General features: G+C 32.4%; 3 protein-coding genes across 4 annotated transcripts; 2 read left to right on the plus strand and 1 right to left on the minus strand.

Annotated features, from left to right (window-relative positions):
• Positions 1–533: 533 nt before the first annotated feature.
• LOC107629359 (protein SIEVE ELEMENT OCCLUSION B) lies at positions 534–11,029 on the plus strand. 2 transcript variants are annotated; one of them, XM_088508674.1, is made up of 10 exons: positions 544–812; positions 2,156–2,254; positions 4,973–5,424; positions 6,423–6,532; positions 6,620–6,762; positions 7,393–7,872; positions 8,814–9,046; positions 9,404–9,473; positions 10,294–10,633; positions 10,790–11,029. In XM_088508674.1, the coding sequence occupies exons 1-9, from the start codon at positions 606–608 to the stop codon at positions 10,606–10,608; spliced, it is 2,109 nt and encodes a 702-aa protein (XP_088364800.1). In that variant the 5' UTR covers positions 544–605; the 3' UTR covers positions 10,609–10,633; positions 10,790–11,029. The 2 variants fall into 2 exon arrangements, with proteins under 2 accessions (XP_088364799.1, XP_088364800.1); XM_088508673.1 differs by having other exon boundaries at positions 534–812; positions 10,294–11,029.
• A 4,116-nt stretch (positions 11,030–15,145) lies between these two features.
• LOC148569654 (uncharacterized) lies at positions 15,146–20,233 on the plus strand. The gene has a single exon (XM_088509546.1). The coding sequence runs from the start codon at positions 15,146–15,148 to the stop codon at positions 20,231–20,233; it is 5,088 nt and encodes a 1,695-aa protein (XP_088365672.1).
• Positions 20,064–21,357, minus strand: LOC148569655 (uncharacterized). Its single transcript, XM_088507347.1, has 2 exons — positions 21,110–21,357; positions 20,064–21,038 (listed from the first exon to the last, which is right to left on the minus strand). Exons 1-2 carry the CDS (start codon positions 21,158–21,160, stop codon positions 20,574–20,576), a joined length of 516 nt encoding a protein of 171 aa, XP_088363473.1. The 5' UTR covers positions 21,161–21,357; the 3' UTR covers positions 20,064–20,573.
• Positions 21,358–21,658: the final 301 nt, after the last annotated feature.

The raw sequence follows: 21,658 nt of genomic DNA on the forward strand, positions 1-21,658 counted from the left end.
TTTTTAACAAATCGGACCATCCGATTTGAATAATACAAAAAAAAACACCATATAAAAAAAATGCATAATCTTCCAATAACAATGTATTACACATATATTTAATAAATATAAAAAAAATAGCCACAAATAAAGCAAGTCTAGTAGAATAGTATATATAGTGATGACATAATCTATCTGATGTCACATTTTTTTCACTTTTTCACTGTTTATGCTAAGGTAATTATCCATATTTATATGATTATGTAAAAAGTTTATTTCTCTTTATTAATTATGTCTTGGCTAACTTACTCCAATGTTTATGCTAAGATTCACCAAAGACTATAACAAAAAAAAGTTTCTCACTTTATATGAAGTAAATTAGATGAATGGGACCACCAAAGCTAACTAAGCCATGTGTATCCATATCCTAAATAAATAGGGTTCCATCATATATAACTTTAGCTTTAGTTTTATACACTTCAACAAGCAAGGTACTTGTTCAATAACATGCTTTATTCTATTGCCTTACATTATATAAACCCTAGTTTGTGTCACAATTTAATTGCACGTATTCAAAAAAGAGAGAGTAACACATAATACATACATTGTTGTTGTGTTGAATAATTATGGCCAGCACCCACGGTGGTTCTAATAAGATGCAACAGAGGAAGGAAAAGCGGCGGTTGTTCGCGGCGGCCGACGATAGCGCCATGATGAAGCAAATTCAGGCAACTCATCAGCCTGATGGCCGTGAAGTTGATGTGAAACCGATCATTCAAATTGTTGATCAAGTCTTAATTCAACTCATTGCTCGTAGCATTGAGGGTCATCATGTAAGACACATTTTTATTTCATTCATCTTTTAATTAATTTTGTTAAAACAAATGTTATAAGGTGTATATACTAATTAATTTTGCCCAACCACCTTTTACCATCTAACATAACAAAACAAAACAAAAAACTTAGAAATATCATTATTTATGCCGCAAATTATTTTTGATATTAGGGTGAAAATTGTGTTTTTTAGGATTATGGATAATAAGGGTGTTATTCTCAAATGTGGAACTTTTTAATTTAAAATGTGGAAATCGGACCCTCCGATTTATAAAGAACAAAAAGTCGGACCCTCTTATTTATAATTTTTTTAAAAAAAAGAAATCATAACAAACAAATCGAAGAGTCTGATTTCCACATTTTAAAAATCAAGTTACAAAGTAATCGGTAGGTCCGATTACTGATTTCCATATCAAAATAAAACACATGCACACACCAACAGAATTGAATTGCACACATTTATTTTTCATAATAAAAAATTTTAGCCTATTTATACATGTATCTTCTTTTGTCATATTAAATTTTTCAAAAAAAAAAAAAATTTAAATATACGTACAAAAGCTATTTGTGTATACCTAATTAATTATAAAATTTAATTTTCACATACATATGAAAAGGAAATAAACATTTAATCGTGCATTACCATTAAAATTAATTAATTTTTATATTATTTAAAAAATCATCTAAATGTGTGAATTTAATTAGATCGAATGATTGTGTTATCCTGTCAGTATATTAGAATTAAACTATTAATTATACGTGCTAGATTTTATTTTAATAAACTAATTTAGAAAATCATTTAAATGCGTGAATTTGATTAGATCAAATGACTGAGTTATACTATGAGTATATCAAAATCAAGCTCTTAATTAATTATAGGGTAAAGTATATTTTTTGTTCCTTAAGTTTGATAAAAGTTTTAAAAATACCTTAAGTTTTATTTTATTTTAATTTTGTTCCAATAGTTTTCGATTTGCATCAAATATATCCCTAACGGCTAATTTTTCAAAAAATATAAGACTAATTCAACAATAATTTCATAAGAACAACTCTCAATACAAACAAATCAAGCATAATTTTTATGCATTATTGTTAAATTGGTCTTAAATTCTTTGAAAATTTAGCCGTCGAGGGTATATTTGATGCAAATCGAAAATTTTTTGAACAAAATTGAAATAAAATAAAACTTAGAGGTATTTTTAAAATTTTTGCCAAACTTCAGTGACAAAAAGTATATTTTACCCTTAATTATATGTGCTAGATTTTATATTAATAGACTAATTTTGCTATGTTTAACTTGTTAAGAATAAATTATGTATTACAATACAATAATATTTTTCAGGAAAAAAGTGAGAACGAGAAATTGGAAGCTGCTGCTGCATTGGCTGAATTTGACATGCTTGACTCGCTGGCTTTTGTCATACACAAAATCTCGTGCGAGGTAACATTTTCATGTAAAGAATTTTGTTAACTTTTGTGATGGTTACCGCCATTTATTGTTCCTTTGCTTTCTGAAATAGAATATACTTAGCTTTGATGCTGGATGGTGGCACTCTTTTTTATCTTAGCTTACATATAAATAAATAAATAATGAGAAAGATAATTAAAAACACTTTATCTTAGCTTTATTTACTTTTTGTGCTCCTATCTCCAAGTGTTTAACTATTTAATTTATAGCTAACAGCCTTGTGTTTTGTCTTTCTAAACTCTTTAGAATATTTTATTTATTTTGTCTGCCTAGTTGATTCTTCGGCTAAAAAATTTAAATATGGAAGTGGTATGAGTGATATATTTTAATATGGTAGTTTTTGGTATTTTTTAAAATGGTAGGAGATATACAAATCGGACTGTCCGATTTGTGTTTAAAAGATTAAAAAAATTTGGAATACACAAACCTCAAATTTTTTAATTCTTTTTAACACAAATTAGACGGTCCAATTTGTGTACCTCTCACAAATCGGACAGTCCAATTTCTGTATTTTTAACAAATTGAACGGTCCGATTTTTACTTCTCTAATTAAATAGTTCAATATTTAATAATAACACTCCAACAATCCACATTTCAAAAAAACACTATTACCATTCCAATATTAAAAATAAAAAAGTGTGATTCTTGAGCATGATTATATCATTAATTAATTACCATGTTCATTATTCCTATATATATATTGAAAGTTCTTCAACAAATTAAATTAAAGAACCTAGCAAACTTACTATACAACAATTCATGATCTATCATGCATGGATATATACTACTTTAAACTCGGTACTGTATCAATATCAATGGTAAAGTATACTTTGGTAAAGTATACTTTTTATTTTTAAAGTTTGGTAAAAATTTTAAAAATATCTTTAAATTTTATTTTGTTTTAATTTTGTCCTAAAAAATTTTTATGGTTAATTTTTCAAAAAATTTAAGACTAATTCAATAATAATTTCATAATAACCCTTAACACAAGCAAATTAAGTATAATTTTCATGCATTATTGTTAGACTGGTCTTAAATTTTTGAAAATTTAGTTGTCGGGAGTATATTTGATGCAAATCGAAAACTTTTAAGACAAAATTAAAACAAAATAAAATTGAGAAATATTTTTAAAATTTTTGACAAACTTCTTTAAGGATACACAATATACTTTACCCTAAATTAAAAGTACGACATACATATTTTTAGGAAAGTTTTTCAAGTGTCCCATAAATATTAGTGTTTCGACAATTTTAGTTATTAATCTTTATTATAATATATATAATTAAAATCAATAGTTAAAATTATCAAAACATCAATATTTTTTAAATATTTAAAAATTTTTCTATTTTTTATACTAAGTTTTCAAAATCTAATTTTATACGTTGATCATAAAATTTTTCTTTTTACTATAGGTCTTATAGTATGACCAAAACGATGTAATTTTAATATTAATTTTTTTTTTATTATAAAAATTTTCTGAATTCGTCGCTGTTTGGTTACTGTAGCTATCGTGCGAGGTAACATTTTTTCATGTAAAAAATTTTGTTAACTTTTGTGATAGTTACCGCCATTTATTGTTCCTTTGCTTTCTGAAATAGAATATACTTAACTTTGATGCTGGATGGTGGCAGTCTTTTTTATCTTAGCTTACACATAAATAAATAAATAATGAGAAAGATAATTAAAAACACTTTATCTTAGCTTTATTTACTTTTTGTGCTCCTATCTCCAAGTATTTAACTATTTAATTTATAGCTAACAGCCTTGTGTTTTGTCTTTCTGAACTCTTTAGATTATTTTATTTATTTTTTCTGCCTAGTTGATTCTTGAGCATCATTATATCATTAATTAATTAATTACCATGTTCATTATTCATATCTATATATATATTGAAAGTTCTTCAACAAATTAAATTAAAGAACCTAGCAAACTTACTATACAACAATTCATGATCTATCATGCATGGATCTATACTACTTTAAACTCGTTACTGTATCAAAGTATATTTTTTATTTCTAAAATTTAGTAAAAATTTTAAAAATATTCATAAATTTTATTTTATTTTAATTTTGTCTCAAAATTTTTCAATTTACATTAAATATATCTCTGACGACGGCTAATTATTTAAAAAATTTAAGACTAATTCATCAATAATTTCATAAGAACAACTTTCAATACAAGCAAATCAAGTATAATTTTCATGCATTATTGTTAGATTAGTCTTAAATTTTGTAAAAATTTATCTGTCGAAAGTATATTTGATACAAATAAAAAATTTTTGGAACAAAATTAAAACAAAATAAAACTCTGAGATATTTTTAAAATTTTTGACATATTTTAAGAATACAAAATATACTTTACTTTAAATTAAAGTATTACATTTTTTAGGAAGGTTTTTCAAGTGTCCCTTGAATATTAGTGTTTCATTGATCTTTATTATAATATATATAATTGAGATTAACAGTTAAAATTATCAAAATATCAATATTTTTAAAATATTTAAAATACTTTTTATTTTATTTTTTACTAAATTTTCAAAATCTATATATAGCGCCACATAACCCCACTAAATTTTGATATATTTCTTTTTACTATAGACCTTATATTATGACCAAACCAATGCAATTTTAATATTAATTTTGTTACCGTTACAAAAATTTTCTGAATTCGTCTGCTGTTTGGTTACTGTAGCTATCGTGCAAGTGCTCGGGAAGCGGAGATGCACATGGATCAACAATGGTGCTCCTAAACTACCTATCAAGTTATGCATGGCATGGAAAGGTGGTTCTAACCCTAGCATCATTCTCAGTGGTGTTTGGAGAGTTCTGGCTAGTGGCTGAGATGAGCACAAAAGAGAACACACTTGCCAAATCAGTGGCACTTCTTAAACAACTCCCAGACATAGTTGAGAATTCATCTTCATTGATGCCACAATTTGATGCTGTGAACAAGCTTGTGAAGGCTTCATTGGATGTTACAATGTGCATTGTTAAGTTTAAGGAGCTTCCATCTCAATATATTTCTCAAGACTCTCCTCCTATGTCTCTTGCAAGTGCTTATATTCCAATTGCTTCTTATTGGGTTATTAGAAGCATTGTTGCTTGTTCCTCTCAGATTTCTGGTTTCATTGGCATGAGAAATGAGTAAGTATATATCATTATTATTAGGTTTAATTACTCTGATGGTCTTTATAGTTTCGTGAAATTTTCAATTAGGTCCCTATACTTTTTTCTTTTTAATTGGGTTCCTGCACCAAGTTTGTTTTCAATTAAGTCTCTCTTAGTAGTAATTAGCTTAATTTTATAGGGATCTAACTAAAAAAAAAAATTGGTACATGGACCTAAATAAAAGGAAAAAAAAGTGTAGGGACCCAATTAAAAAAAAATTAGTGCAAGGACTCAATTAAAAGAAAAAAAAAGTATAGAAACCTAATTAAAAATTTTGCGAAATTATAGGGATCAGCAGAGTAATTAAACCTTATTATTATTATTATTATTATTATTATTATTATTATTATTATTATTATTATTATTATTATTCCTTTTAATTTGATTACTGATTGAATATTTGATATGTGTTCAGAGCACATTTTCGTCATTTTAAAAATAATGTGTAAAATAATTTTTCATTTTTTCGTTCGTATTCTCTTGTTAATATGTTAAATCATCTGCGATATGTTTAGAATAAAATAAATTTTAAATAAATTTAATTTTATTTGATTTGATTTAAAATGAAATGATTGAATTAGAAATTAACTATATATATTGTGTTTGGAATTAATCATGTAAAATGTGAACTAAATTAATCTACAAATCAATATTTATGTTTGGATTGTAATATAATGATAATTAATTTAATTTGAATTATTGAAAATCACTCTCTTTTATATCAATATTTAAAGTGTAAAAATACCATCTTATTACAATTAGTTATTTTATCTTAATTATAATATAAATCTCATATGGATTTACAAATCAAATTAATTCTCATTTTATATGTATTTCAAACGACGAATTTAATTTAAAAATCAAATTAATATCAATTCCATTATATATATTTTATTATTTTTACTTTTTTTATTATATTTTATTTAAAAAATGAAAATACAAATCAAATTATTTATGTGTATAATATTTTACAGGTCGATGTCATCAGCCACAGAGGCATGGGAATTATCTAGCCTTGCTCACAAAATGGCTAGTATATATGAGCACCTCAATAATCAATTGGATCAATGCTATCGAGCCATAGGTATATATATATAATTATAACCAAATTAAATATATAATTACTGATTAATTAATGAAGATATTAAGAAATTTAATTTAATTTGTGCAGAGGAAAGGATGCAAATAGAGGCCTTCCACAATCTGGTCCGTTTATTTGAGACAGTCCACATAGACAACATGAAAATCCTCAGAGCATTGATATATGCCAAGGATGATTTTCCTCCACTCATTGATGGAACTACCAAAACAAAGGTATGTATACATTAATTATATAATCTAGTAATTAAACTTGCAAGTTACAACCAGCCCTTCTTTTGTTACAGTAATACTAGAGAAACAAAATAAATGGTTAAAATTTATCTTATTTAATATTTATTAATTATTATAATAGTTAATTAATATTAAATAAAACAAATTTTAACTATTTTTTGTCATTTTTTTTAACTAAACATTTTCATTTTGTTATTATTCACTATTTAATTTCATGGGTTAGTATTTAGAATTTTGATTTAACTCTTAAAATTTTTTGACATTATAATTTTAAATGAGTTAATCGATTCTATAAAATTTTTACTAAGTCAAACGATTTTACCACTTAAATACCATATTAACAAAAATAACAACTTTTATATTAATAACGTATATGAACATCCAAAACGGATATAATTAAATGATTACGTAAAATATTTTAATTTATATTATTATTATATATATTAAAATTAAATTTTATATATATTTATACATATTTTATTCTCGCTCATTTTTTTTTGTGACTATTCTCGCTCATTATTATATTACATTTACTTTCACGTTAAAATAAAAATTATGTAAAATTTTCTGAATCCGTCGCTAAAAGTAAAATTTGACTTATTGAAATTCCAGACTAGTCTTGAAATCCTAAGGAGGAAGCATGTGCTACTTCTAATATCAGATCTTGACCTATCACAAGAAGAGATAATGGTTCTTGACAACTTATACAAAGATGCAAAAGCAAGAGGTGAAGGACACTATGAAATGGTGTGGATCCCAGTTGTGGAGAAATCTTCATGGAATGAAGCAGCCAATCAAAAGTTTGAGTACTTGCAATCAATGATGGCATGGTATAGTGTTAGAGACCCATTCATAATTGAGCCATCAGTTATAAAGTACATAAAAGAAGTTTGGAACTTTACAAAGAAAGCCATTGTTGTTGCACTTGATCCACAAGGGAGGTTGTCTTCACCAAATGCAATTCATATGATTTGGATTTGGGGTAACTTGGCTTTCCCTTTCACAAGAGAGAAAGAAGAGTCTATGTGGAAGCAAGAGATTTGGAGTCTTGAGCTTCTTGTTGATGGCATTGACCCTAGTGTCTTGGAATGGGTAAATACTTATTATTATTATTATTATTATTATTATTATTATTATTATTATTATTATTATTATTATTATTATTATCTTGGAATTGGTAAATATTATTTAACGACGGTTTGAAAATTGTCACTAAATTTCTACCGTTTAATTACTATGTTGGTTCCTATAGTTTCACGAAATTTTCAATTAGGTTCCTATACTTTTTTTTCTTTTTAATTGAGTCATTGCACCATTTTTTTTAATTGGGTCCATACATTTTTTTTTTCCTTTTATTTAGGTCCCTGTACCAATTTTTTTTTAGTTGGGTCCCTATAAAATTAAGCCGATTACTACTAAGAGGGACCTAATTGAAAAAAAAATGGTGCAGGGACCCAATTAAAAGGAAAAAAAGTATAGGGATCTAATTGAAAATTTTGCAAAACTATAGAGACTAACAGCGTAATTAAACCAATTTCTACTGTCATTTTTTGGTCATCTTGTATCGGGTAATCAAAATTCTATATATATAAAAATTAGTCACTAAATTACTTACTATATATTTGTGTTTAAATACATATATATGTTATTTAATATATTTCTAACGTGTATTTTAATATCTTTTTTATATTATGATTGATTTAGTAATTAATTTTTTGTGTATACATGACATAGTTATATTGTTGTGTGATGTATCGTTCAATTTAACACTAATTATATTTGTATTTAAATACATATATTATTTAATACATTTTTAATGCGTATTTTACATTTCAATTTTTTTTATATTATAACTGATTTAGTAACTGATTTTTTATTTTTGATGTGCAAATAATATATGGTTACATTATTGTTGTGTGATATATCATTCAATTTGACAAAAAAAAAAAAAAAAACCCGTAGCTATATTTTTTTGTTCTAAGTTTTATGATGATACTTGATACTCAAAATTTCGCTTGTTGATATTGCTACAGATGACTGAAGGCAAATTCATATGCCTGTATGGAGGTGAAGACCTTGAATGGATTTCAAAATTCACGACGGCCGCACTTAGCGTTGCGAAAGCCGGCGGATTCGAGCTAGAGATGGTTTATGTGGGGAAGAGCAATGCCAAGGAGAGGATGCAGAAAATGATCAACACATTTGCCACAAGGAAGTTCAGCTACTATTGGCCTAATGTGACTTCAATTTGGTTCTTTTGGGCAAGGTTTGTTGCTATATATGATTCATAAACACTTTTCAAATTTATTTAAGAGAAAATGACAAATAGATCATTGACCTTTTGTCCTACGGATATTTTCGTCTTTGACCATTAAAAAATACTTTTAAGTCTCTGAACTTCATTCACAAAACTTGGACGGATCAGTCCCTGATAGAGGCATTTGGACGGAGGGACTGATCCGTCTAAGTTTTGTGAAGGTTAGGAACTTAAAAGTATTTTTCAATGATTAGGAACAAAAATGTCCGCGAAACAAAAGGTCAGGACCTATTTATCCTTTTCTCTTTATTGAATTAATCATTAATTTTTTTATTTAATACTTATATTTGAATTTGTTTCACACAGGTTGGAGAGCATGCTTTACTCAAAGTTACAGCATGGAAGAACAGTGGAGAATGATGAAATCATGAGTGAGGTGATGATATGTTACCAAAAAAATTAATTAGGTTAAATTGGTTAATGCTAAAAAATAGTTTCTGAAAAATCGCATATAAATTAATTTAATCATTTAAATTAAAATTAATAACTCAATTTATTTTTAAAAATTAAAATACTAGCACAAATCAAGTTAATTTTTTTATTATTTTACCTTTTTAATGATGTGTGATCACTAAAAATAACTACGAGATAAAATTTGTTGTATATTATATTTTCGATTTCTGGTGAACAATAATTTATCAATACGTTAATTTGACTCGTATTAAGTCATTTTAGAGATCAAATTAACTTGTGTGTATTTTTTTGTCTAGATCAAAATAGGTTTATCATCAACCTATTTTAATTTAATTATATCTAAGAAATTATATCAAAGGACTAAACATTTTCTTTTTCTTATTTGCTTTACTAGTTTTTCTATTTCAAAAATGTTAGAGAAAAACTCAAAACAGTTTTTGACAATTACTTCGAAAGACAACGAGATCTTTGAAAAAAAAAATCCAATCCGACTCCTGACAATTATCTCGAAAGGACAACGAGGTCCCTGTGCAAAAAAAAATCAATGTTATTTTTTTTGGTACAGGGACTAATAAGTCCCAAAGAAAAAAGATCAAGGACCAAATTGGATATTTTTTTTTTTAAAGGCCTCGTTATCCTTTCGAAATAATTATCAGAAATCGGATAGGGTATTCACTCATACCATATAAAAAAAGTGTTGGCCACCTAAAATTTTTCATATAGTAACTCTTGAACATTCTATTTTTATAATTCTTTTTTTATTTTTTTATAAAATATGACAGGTGATGACTGTGCTTAGCTTTGATGGTAGCGATCAAGGTTGGGCTATATTTTGTAGGGGTGCATCAGAAATGGCTAGAGCCAAAGGTGACACTGCCCTAACAAGCTTGTTGGAATTTGATAAATGGAAGGAGAACATTGATAAGCTTGGTTTGGTCCAAGCTCTCAAGGATTATCTTGATCAGCTTCACACCCCTCACCACTGCAACCGCCTCATACTCCCCGGTAGCACCGGCGGCATACCTCAGAAGGTCGTTTGCGCCGAATGCGGCCGCCAAATGGAGAAGTACTTTATGTATCGTTGTTGCGTCGAGTAGTAATAATAACAGATGTGTTTGGTTTGTATTTTTATTTTTAATATTTTCTGTTTTTAAAATTTTGTGAAAAAAAAAATAATGAAAACAATAAAATTATTTTTTTTTGTTTTCATAATTTTTTTTTCATAAAATTATAAAAATAGAAAATACAAAAAACAAAAAATAAAAATACAAACCAAAGGCACTTTTAAATACTTTGTATTATGTTGTGTCAGTTTGATGTATGAGACAGAAATAATTTATTTTTAGTGTTGATTTTATGGGATATATATAGTCATTATAAGATATGGTGTTTGTGCTATACTAGCTAGCTCTTTTAGTCCTTGCTAGGAATTAAAGAGCATTTGTAATGTAAAACTTTAGTGTTGTAATAATGATTAACAGTCATGATATGTGTTATGAATACCTTATTTTTATTTTTATTTTATTTCTTTATTATTTGGATCTCTTTGGCTTTACCTTTATATCAATATTTTTATTTTTATTTTTATTTTTATTTTTGAAAAAAAATAATAGATTTGTCTTTGAACTAATAAAATAAAAGTATATGTTTATTTTGAGTAATAAAATATATATGATGGTTATATTATAACTTGTCAATTAAGTAATCTAAACAATAAATAATACCTACTTCAATTCACTTTAAAGACAAATATGCTTTACAGAAAAATAAAAATATAAAAAAATATACATGATTGAACCAATGAGAATAAAATGAACGAGAATCAAGAGTGAACAAAATTATTATTATTATTATTATTATTATTATTATTATTATTATTATTATTATTGGAGTTTAGAATTTACATACTATTATATTAGTGAACATAATTAAATTTTAATATTTATCACGATGGTCATAAGAAACAAATTTCTCATTTATTTTTGTCCACGAAAAACATGAATGAATGGATTTATCCGATTGATCAAATCAGCCCGTGCAAGACATTCTTGTGAGTTGTGACCAATTCAATTCGATCATTTTAAAATATTTTGTGTGTTATATATATTCCATATATTCCATAGAGATAAAAAAATTAAATAAAGCAACGACTTTGTGCACATCTATTGATCCAACAATTAAATTCCATCACTATCTTTCGTTTTCGTTTATCAAATATATGTTTTAAAAATTATCTATTAAATATAATACTTTTTAAAAAATTCCATCAATTATAATTATAAAAAAATATAATTGAAAGTTAGACATATTTAATAATAATAATATGTTAATAATTTGTTAACTAATTTTTAGAATGAATTCAATATCATAAGTACATTATTTATTATATATCATTTATTAAGTATATTTAATCTTAATTATTTAAATTAATTCAATAACTATAAATACTTCCCTACATTTTTATATATACCCAGAATCTCATATATGTATATATTACAAATTGCTAAATTTGAGAAAGAGAAATTATAAAATTGCGTTAAAAAATTATAAATAATAAATAAACAATGAAAGAATAATAATAAAGATCGTTGGAATCTCATTAATAATTTAAAAATAAATAAATAAATAAATAAACAATGAAAGCACATCTCTACTTTATGGATAATCATGCTTGTCATGCTATTCAATAGTATATATAAACACATTTGTAGATTAAATAATTTTATTTACCTTAAAAAAATCACAATTTAACCTAATTAACAAAAATTATACAAGATATAAAATTTAGAATAAATATCCTTCAATATATACCTGGTTATATTTCTCTAAAATACAGCATATATAATTCCTAATAAAAGAGAGATGTACACCTAATTTCTAATTTTGTGAATTTTCTCCATCAAATATAAATGGAAGCTACATATTTTTTTAAAGGAGATATTATTCACCCAATATGCAAAAAATGACAAAATGTGTGTTTTTCTCCTTTCTAAAAGCATCATTAACACGCAAAATAAAAATAAAAATAAAAATTAGTCCAATAATAATGAGAGGAAACATGATTCATGAATGGGAAAATGACACATTATTGATTGACCCACCAGCTAGCAATAGCAATGACTTGTTGACTTCATGGGTTGACTTGACCCAAAACCATTAAAAACGTTATGGTTTTATTATCCACAAGACTTTATAAGCTTATAAAAAGGGGTAAGGAAGTTTCATTGTAAGTAACAAGAACAAACATAGAATATGAAAGTATATAAAAATATCAAAAATATTATTCATACACTAAAATCAGCTACTAATATATTTGTATATAAATATATATATAGTTTAATTTATTTTTAATATATATTTATATTTTAATATATATTTTATACTGACGGTTGATTTTGATAATTAATTTTAGTATCCAAGTAACATAATTCTAAAAAGATACACTATTTTTTTTTATAAAATTTAAGTTGTGTGATTTTTATATATTTTTTTATAAAATATAACAATAAAATTATTATAAGAATATATGATAGATTAACGAAAGTTATGTCAAATATAGTAATATCGGTTAGTGTTTAAACACTTCTAGTGTAATTTACTATAAAAAAATAAAAAATATATATAAACTATTTACATAAATATAGGAACATCATTGTGTATATATTTCTCAATTTGTAGGGTCTTTGCCGTGTTAAGACTTCATAGAGAATGAGTCAACTCATTGTGTAATTTACACCCTTTTTTGTTATCAATAAAGAAGGTTTTTTTTTATGAAATTAATAAAATTATGCTATATAAATGCAGCCTAATTAAGTTTTACTTTAACTTTATTGACGAATGTACTTTTTCTTATTTGTGCGTTTCTTTTTTTAATTTGTGGCGGTTTAAATCATTAAAAAAATTTTAGTTATTCTAGAAATTCTTAAAATTTAAGTGTAATGAGTTTTTTTTTATGGTAATTTTTAATAGCCGTCATAACTCCATTCATATTAATTAATATCTAATCAAGTCTTATTATTATGTACTTTTTTTTTAATATTTTTTTCATAAAATAGTATGTATAGAAATTAGACATTTTTTTTCTATGATAACACTTTTTTTTTTATCGGTGGTTACTGGTTACAGACATACCAAAGGACACAAACGAAATTTATACGTTAAAATTTTTAAATTTTACAAAACTAAGATATATAAATCTTTCCCTAAAAAATTTTAATGTAATAAATTTGTTACGTAGGTAACTTGAGATAGGTAGATTGAGTTTAAAGGATTGGCCCAAGCGTCAAAAGGAGGTAGTCTCCGACTTGATTCGCATCTGGGAGCCGCTATCCGATTTGTGTATGTAAAAGAATGGAGGGTGGTACCTGTAAAGACACTTCGATGCCTAAGTCAACAAGGGATTAAGTAGGTTTAGAGAGTATTGATGGAACTTAGAGGAACTTAGAGATACCTGAAAAGTGTTAGGATATATATAGTGGCGATTCAATAATCACTGTTGGAGTAGTTCCACTTTTCAAGGTGGATAACCATCACTTTATTTTAGAGTAGTTGAGATATGACTCCTGAAAATGGATTGAGAGATTTCAGGGACAGTTACTTATTTGAATAAGTGTTATCTGCCAAATATCCGTCGAACCCGACTTCTTTGGGAAGGAGTCCGTGTCGAATCTGACCTCTTCTGAGGAGGTCGGTGGGTAACGAAGGCCAATCTTTAAATTGGGCTTTTTGATTTATTTAGACTTAGGCCATAATATTGAGATAGAGTATGAACAAAATTTTTTTAAAAAGCAAAAATATCCTACATAAAATTTTTTAAAAAACTATTTGAATATACACTCTTACAAAATTCTAGGTTTGTGATGCTTTGATTATATTATAGGGAGTTCCAAAAATAGCTAATAGTGTTTAGTACTATAACACAAGTAAAAGGTTCATTTTAGAATGTCCCTTGAGATGAAACTACCAACAACATCCCAACATATTGTGGATATTGTTTGGTTTACGCTCTACACTTTAATTAATAATGTTAATGTGAAAGTCCCAAAAATGGAGGCTACTACACACCAAATGAATACTACTTGATGCGTACCACACCATAATCGGCATGGAGGTTCAGTGGCAGACTGACCTTAAAAATCGGAACCGAGCAGAACTGAACAAACAAACTTTATAAATTATCTCCGAAACAGAATACGCCACTCAATCACGTCTCTTCACAAGATATCCATAACGGCACTTGACCAGGAATATCGGAACTAACAGGAGCTCACCAGCAAACTCGAGGAGCCTATAAATCTTACCCCTTGATTCAGAAAGGGGCAGGTTCCACATTCACTTCTAGTTATTTACTCTTTATTCATTAATTATTCTCCCACTTACTTGAGCGTCGGAGTGCTTTGTGCAGGTGCTCCCGCTGCCGTGTTTCAGAAGGCCGAGGTTAAACTCACGTCGTTGCTCGAGGACAACATATAATCTAGCCACGCATCCAAGTGCTCGGCCGGAGATCATCAACCTCGGTCATCACAGACGGAACATTTGGCGCCCACCGTGGGGCCCGATAACACTAACCCCACGATTCCCTATTATATTTCTACCTCTTGAGTTTTTCTTCGCAGGATAGCACGGGTCCCAGTCATGGCTGACAATGGAGTTCCTCAATTCACACAGGCCGAACTCATGGCCCAAATGGCGGAACTTCAAGCGGAAGTCAAAAGACTAGCCGAACTATCAGCACGAAATAACGCCAACCAGATAGGCGAGGGAAGCTCCAAAAGATCTTCCCAGGGCGCGCCTGACCTGCTGATCGCTGACCCACCGAAAGAGAGACTGACCTTGGACAACCCTTTTTCCGAAGAAATCACAAATTTTCAAATGCCAAAACATTTCACACTCCCCTCCTCACTTGAGCCGTATAAGGGGATTGGTGACCCCCGGGCTCACATTAAGAAATTTCAATCTATGATGTTTTTTAACGGTCCTAACAATGAACCTGTGCTTTGCAGAGCATTCCCGACATATCTTGACGGAGCAGCTTTGCTTTGGTTCTCAAAACTACCTGCAGGTTCAATCTCATCATTTGAAGAACTGGCGAAGTCCTTCATTGATTACTTCGCCGCAGCGAGAATTTACGTCCACGGATCAGATTACCTCGGCACGATCCGCCAAGGTCCACAGGAGAGCCTAAAAGATTACCTGACCAGGTTTGCAGAGGCGACCATGGAAATACCCGACCTAGATCCGGCTGTCCATCTCCATGCGCTTAAGGCCGGCCTCCGACCTGGCAAATTCAGAGAAACAATCGCCATCACCAAACCGAAGACACTGGAGGAGTTCAGGGAAAGGGCAGCCGGACAAATGGAAATTGAAGAACTACGCGAGGCCAACAAAACGGAAAGGAAACCCATAAGGGAGGAGGAACGATCAATGAGATCGACCCACAACAAGGAGGTCGGCAAAACGTTCAAGCTCACTCCGAAGTTTGACAATTACACCAGATTCAACACAAGAAGGGAAAAGATAATCAAGGAAATACTCAATGCCAAGATTATAAAACCCCCAATAAGAGCAGGCAGTTACCAAGACCAGAGGTTCGTAGACAAAACCAAACATTGTGCTTTCCATCAAAAATACGGACACACCACCGACGAATGCATAATAGCCAAAGACCTTTTGGAAAGGCTTGCACGGCAAGGCCTATTGGACAAATACATTGAAGCGAGGAAGCATAAGGAAGACGACCGGGGCAGGGAGGAAAGGCAACCGACTTCAGTAAACAAGGAAAAGTGGCCGAACAACAACCTGCCCAAGGCAGTCATAAACTGCATCTCCGGGGGATTCGCTGGAGGCGGCGAAACAACATCGGCCAGGAAACGAAGTTACCGAGCCATGCTAGCCATAGAAGGAGCCTCACCTCCAAACAAGAGCGACGCACCAGATTTAGAGATCACCTTCAATAAAGCGGATATGTCCTCGGCCGCCCCACACCTGGACGACCCGGTCGTAATTTCTATCCAGACAGGCGACCTACTGGTAAGAAAGGTCCTTTTGGACCCAGGTAGCAGCGCAGACGTACTTTTTCATTCTACATTTTTAAAAATGAACTTATCTGAAAAACTCATACAACCCTCCTCCGGAGAACTGGTAGGATTCTCCGGAGAAAGGGTACCCATAAAAGGTTATATATGGCTTAAAACGACAATAGGTGAAAACGCGTCATTCCGAACACTTGATATACAATACCTGATTGTCGATTGCAATAGTCCTTATAACATTATCCTCGGGAGACCTGCTCTGAACATGTTCAGAGCAGTAATATCAACTTTCCACCTATGTGTTAAGTTTCAGGCACAGGACGGAAAAATAGCAACGATCCACTCAGACCGCCAACAAGCTCGGCAGTGTTATAACTCTTGCTTAAAAAGATCGGATAACAGCGGAAGACAACATGAGATCAAAGCAGTACAAACCAGAGAGGAAGTCCTTTCCCTAGCCGAACTCGACCCCAGAGGAGACACACAAGAGAGACCACAACCAACTGACGAACTCCAAAAAATTCAACTAACGTCCAAACCAGAGCAAGTAACATACATAGGTCAAGCACTACAAGGGCAAGAAAGGTCGGATCTCGTAAAGCTGCTAAGGGCCAACGCAGACTTATTCGCCTGGACCCCAGCAGATATGCCGGGCATAAGTCCGGAGATCATCTGTCACAAACTCGCCACCAATCCTTCGAGCCGACCCTTAGCCCAGAAGAAAAGAAACCTAGGAGCAGAGAAATCAAAGGCGGCCCTGGAAGAGACCAGTAAACTCCTACAAGCCGACTTCATCAGAGAAATCCGCTTCACCACATGGCTCTCGAATGTGGTAATGGTAAGAAAAAACTCAGGTAAATGGCGCATGTGCGTCGATTTTACAGATTTGAACAAAGCATGTCCTAAAGACGCCTACCCTTTACCATGCATTGATAAACTTGTAGACAACGCTTCAGGTTTCGAAAGCTTGAGCTTCATGGATGCATACTCGGGGTATAATCAAATACTAATGCATCCTGAAGATCAAAGCAAAACAGCATTCATTACCGAACATGGAAACTTTTGTTATCGTGTAATGCCATTTGGCTTGAAGAATGCAGGTGCGACCTATCAACGCTTGATGGACAAAGTCTTCCATCACCAAATAGGACGCAACATGGAGATATATGTGGACGACATGGTCGCGAAAACCAAGAGAGAAAAATCGCACTGTGAAGACCTCAAGGAAATATTTGGCCAACTACGAAATTACAATATGAGACTGAACCCCGAGAAATGCGCCTTCGGAGTAAAGGGGGGAAAGTTTCTCGGATTCATGCTCACATCCCGAGGAATCGAGGCGAACCCTGAAAAATGCTCAGCAATACTCAACATGGAAAGCCCTAAAACGATAAAAGAGGTACAGCAACTTGCAGGAAGGGTAGCTGCACTATCTCGATTCCTCCCCGCTGCATCAAGCCGAGCATATCACCTCTTCCAAACGATATCAAAGAACAAAAAATTTCATTGGACAGAGGAAGGCGAGAAAGCATTTTCCGAGCTCAAAGCGATCTTAGCAACACCACCCGTGCTACAAAGACCAGAAATCGGTGACCCTTTATATTTATACTTATCTGTTTCAAACTATGCTATAAGCTCGGCCCTTATTCTCGAAACAGGAAAAACGCAACAGCCAGTATACTTCGTCAGCAGAGTCATGCAACCAACCGAGCAACGATATCCGAAGATAGAACAACTCGCCCTTGCACTGATAACAACAGCAAGGAGACTCAGGCACTACTTCCAAAGCCACACAATAATAGTAAGGACGAATCATCCACTGAGACAAATATTAACAAAACCAGAACTGGCAGGACGGTTGACCAAATGGTCAATTGAACTCTCAGAGTTCGACATTCAGTTTCAAACAAGGCCGGCCCTCAAGGCACAAGTTCTCACCGACTTCATCACAGAGATGACCCCACACGATCACATTGAAACATGGGAATTGCACGTAGATGGGGCATCAAGTCGAGAAGGAAGCGGGGCCGGAATGATATTAAAGGAGGGAAATAAGGTGGTAGCCGAGCAAGCCCTCCAATTTCACTTCTCGGCAAGCAACAATCAGGCCGAATATGAAGCCCTCATAGCGGGATTAAAGCTCGCCCTAAGCCACAAAGCAACGAACTTAACGGCACATTGCGATTCCCTCCTGGTGGTCCAACAAATCCGAGGAGAATTCCAGGTAAAAGATCCCTTGCTAGAACAATACTGGCTCATAGCAAAGGATCTAATTTCAAATTTCAGTTCGTTCACCATATTACATGTGCATAGAGAGCAAAACGTCAGGGCAGATATACTATCTAAACTCGCCGCCACCAGAGCGGACACACAAACATCAACATTATCACAGCACACACTCACAAAACCGAGCATTGAATTATTATGTATTGAAAACATTAACCACCTCCACGATTGGAGGAAACCTTTTCTTGAATACATATGTACAGGTACATTACCCAGAGACGAGCTCCATCCTCAACAGTTCAAACGTAAGGCAAGCTTCTACACAAAAATATCAGGAGAACTATACAGACGAGGTTTCTCACAACCACTATTAAGATGCCTCGACCAAAACCAGGCCAAAGAAGTAATGAATGAAGTCCATGAAGGAGTATGTGGGAACCACATAGGAGGACGAGCTCTCGCCGCAAAAATAATCCGAACAGGATATTATTGGCCGACCATAAAGAGAGATTGCATAGCTAAGGTCAAAACATGCGACAAATGCCAGAAACATGAGGCGATCTCAACCAAGCCAGCCGAAGTACTGCACAGCATGGAGGTAAGCTGGCCTTTCTACAGATGGGGGCTTGACATCCTCGGCCCCTTCCCAACAGCACCAGGACAGGTAAAATTTCTTTTGGTATCCATAGACTACTTCTCAAAATGGATAGAAGCGCAACCTTTAGCAAAGATAACAGCTGAAAAGGTACGATCTTTTATTTGGAGAAATATAATATGCCGCTTTGGGATACCAAAAGAAATAATATCAGACAATGGTAGACAATTCACAGACAATAAGCTCGGTTTATTTCTAAAAAATTTCAATATTCAACATCGTTTTAGCTCGGTAGAACACCCACAAACTAATGGGCAAGCCGAAGCTGCTAACCGAGTTGTGTTGCAGGCAATAAAGAAGAAGCTCGACAACGCAAAGGGAGAATGGGCCGAGCTCATTCCCGAAGTACTGTGGAGTTACAACACCACAATACATAACACTACAGGCGAAACACCCTTCAAGTTGGTCTATGGCTCAGAAGCACTGATCCCCATTGAGGTCGGATTACCAACGTTAAGAGCCGAGTTGTACGACGAACAACAAAATCAAAGGGCCAGGAGCGCCGAGCTTGACCTAGCCGAAGAGGACAGGGAAATCGCCGCTATCAAACAAAGGGCCCAGAAAAGAATAATGGAAAGAAAATACAACAGGAAGGTGATTCCGAGGATATTCAACAAAGGTGACCTTGTGCTCAGGCGAACAGAGGAAGCCAGAAGACCTCCAGCTCATGGCAAACTCGCCGCAAATTGGGAAGGCCCCTTCCGTGTTACCCAAGTACTCGGCAAGGGGGCATATCAACTCCAAACATTACAAGGCAATGCCATCCCAGGAAACTGGAACATCTCATCACTCAAAATGTATATGTCATAGTTTGTACAAAATGCGAATGAAGGTACTCTTTTTCCCCCTTAGAGCTTTTTTCCCAACGAAAGGGTTTTGCCTAAGGAGGGTTTTAATGAGGCCGGACGCCCCCCGAATCCAAATAAAAGCGATAAATTCTTTTCAAATAAAGCCTGACAATGACAAAATATAACAAAGCAAAAACACTTACTATAAATATATTATATTATCAAACTGGCCTGAAACGTCGGCCAAATACCACCACCTAATAGTCAAACCGGCCTAACATCGGCCAAATACCATACAAAGTCCAAAAAATTAACAGTCTAGAGCTCAGACAGTCAAAACAAAAGCCACAAATACAAACAAACTAAGAAGGAGCATTCTCATCGTGCTCCTCCACAGTACCATCCACAACTAACTTTCCACCTACAACTATCTTTGTAATATCGAGCTTATCACAATCAAAATTAGGGGCTAACAAGGCAATCTGACTCACAGCACGATCAAAACCATAAGAGAACATCTCCATCCCAGCCTCCTCTAGCTCATGCACACGGGAAGTAAGCCGACCTTTGGCCACGTCGTGCTCCATAACTTCAGCTTGCAACAAACGGATTTGATCTCTTAAACGAACCACCTCATCCTCAGCTTCTTTCGCTTTAGCCACAGCACTGGTAGCAACATCTTCCTTTTCCTTTACAACCTTCTCCAAATCAGCAATCCGAGCTGTATATGACTTCTCCATGGAAGAGACCTTGTTCACAGCTTCTTGCTGATCAGCACCAACGCACTCAACAGTCCGACCAACGCAGAGTAAGCGAGAAGCAACCACCTACCGAGCACCCGTAGCATGAGAACAATACAAAAGGTTGAAAAAAACAAGAAACACAAAACAAAACATACCTGAACAAATTTACCGAGCGCTTCCATTCCAGCTCGGCGCGTCATAAGCATGTCCCCAGGATACTGCGAGGCCCTATCAGAAAGCTCCGCGAAATTAAACTGTTCGTTCCAAAGGGAGTGCGAGCTAGAACCAGCAATGAAGCCATGAAGCTTTTTCTGCCGATCAAAGGCAACTCCGCCACCACCTACAACCTCACGATCACCTTCGGAAATAACCTCTAAGGAAGTATCGTCTCTCTTCCTTTTAAATGAAGACGCAGGATGCGCAACAGACGAGAAAGCCTGCTCGCCCACATCCTTCCGATCACCAGCACTCCCAATCCCTTTCTCCTTTTTCTTACTCAAGAAAGATTGCAGCTTGTTCGGGTCCAACAAGGGAACTCGGCCACCTAAAAAAACCACCAAATGTCAGACAAACTCGGCAAATGTCCAATACTTAATAACAAAACACCAAAAAACATTACCTATGTAAGCCCTAAGACCCTCATTATCACCCAAATCATATAAACGCAAAATTTCAGGGATGGACAAGCATTCCCCAGCAGCAAC

Source organism: Arachis ipaensis, chromosome B3 (genome assembly GCF_059453495.1).
Source record: "Arachis ipaensis isolate K30076 ecotype BB chromosome B3, ASM5945349v1, whole genome shotgun sequence".
NCBI lineage: Eukaryota > Viridiplantae > Streptophyta > Magnoliopsida > Fabales > Fabaceae > Arachis > Arachis ipaensis.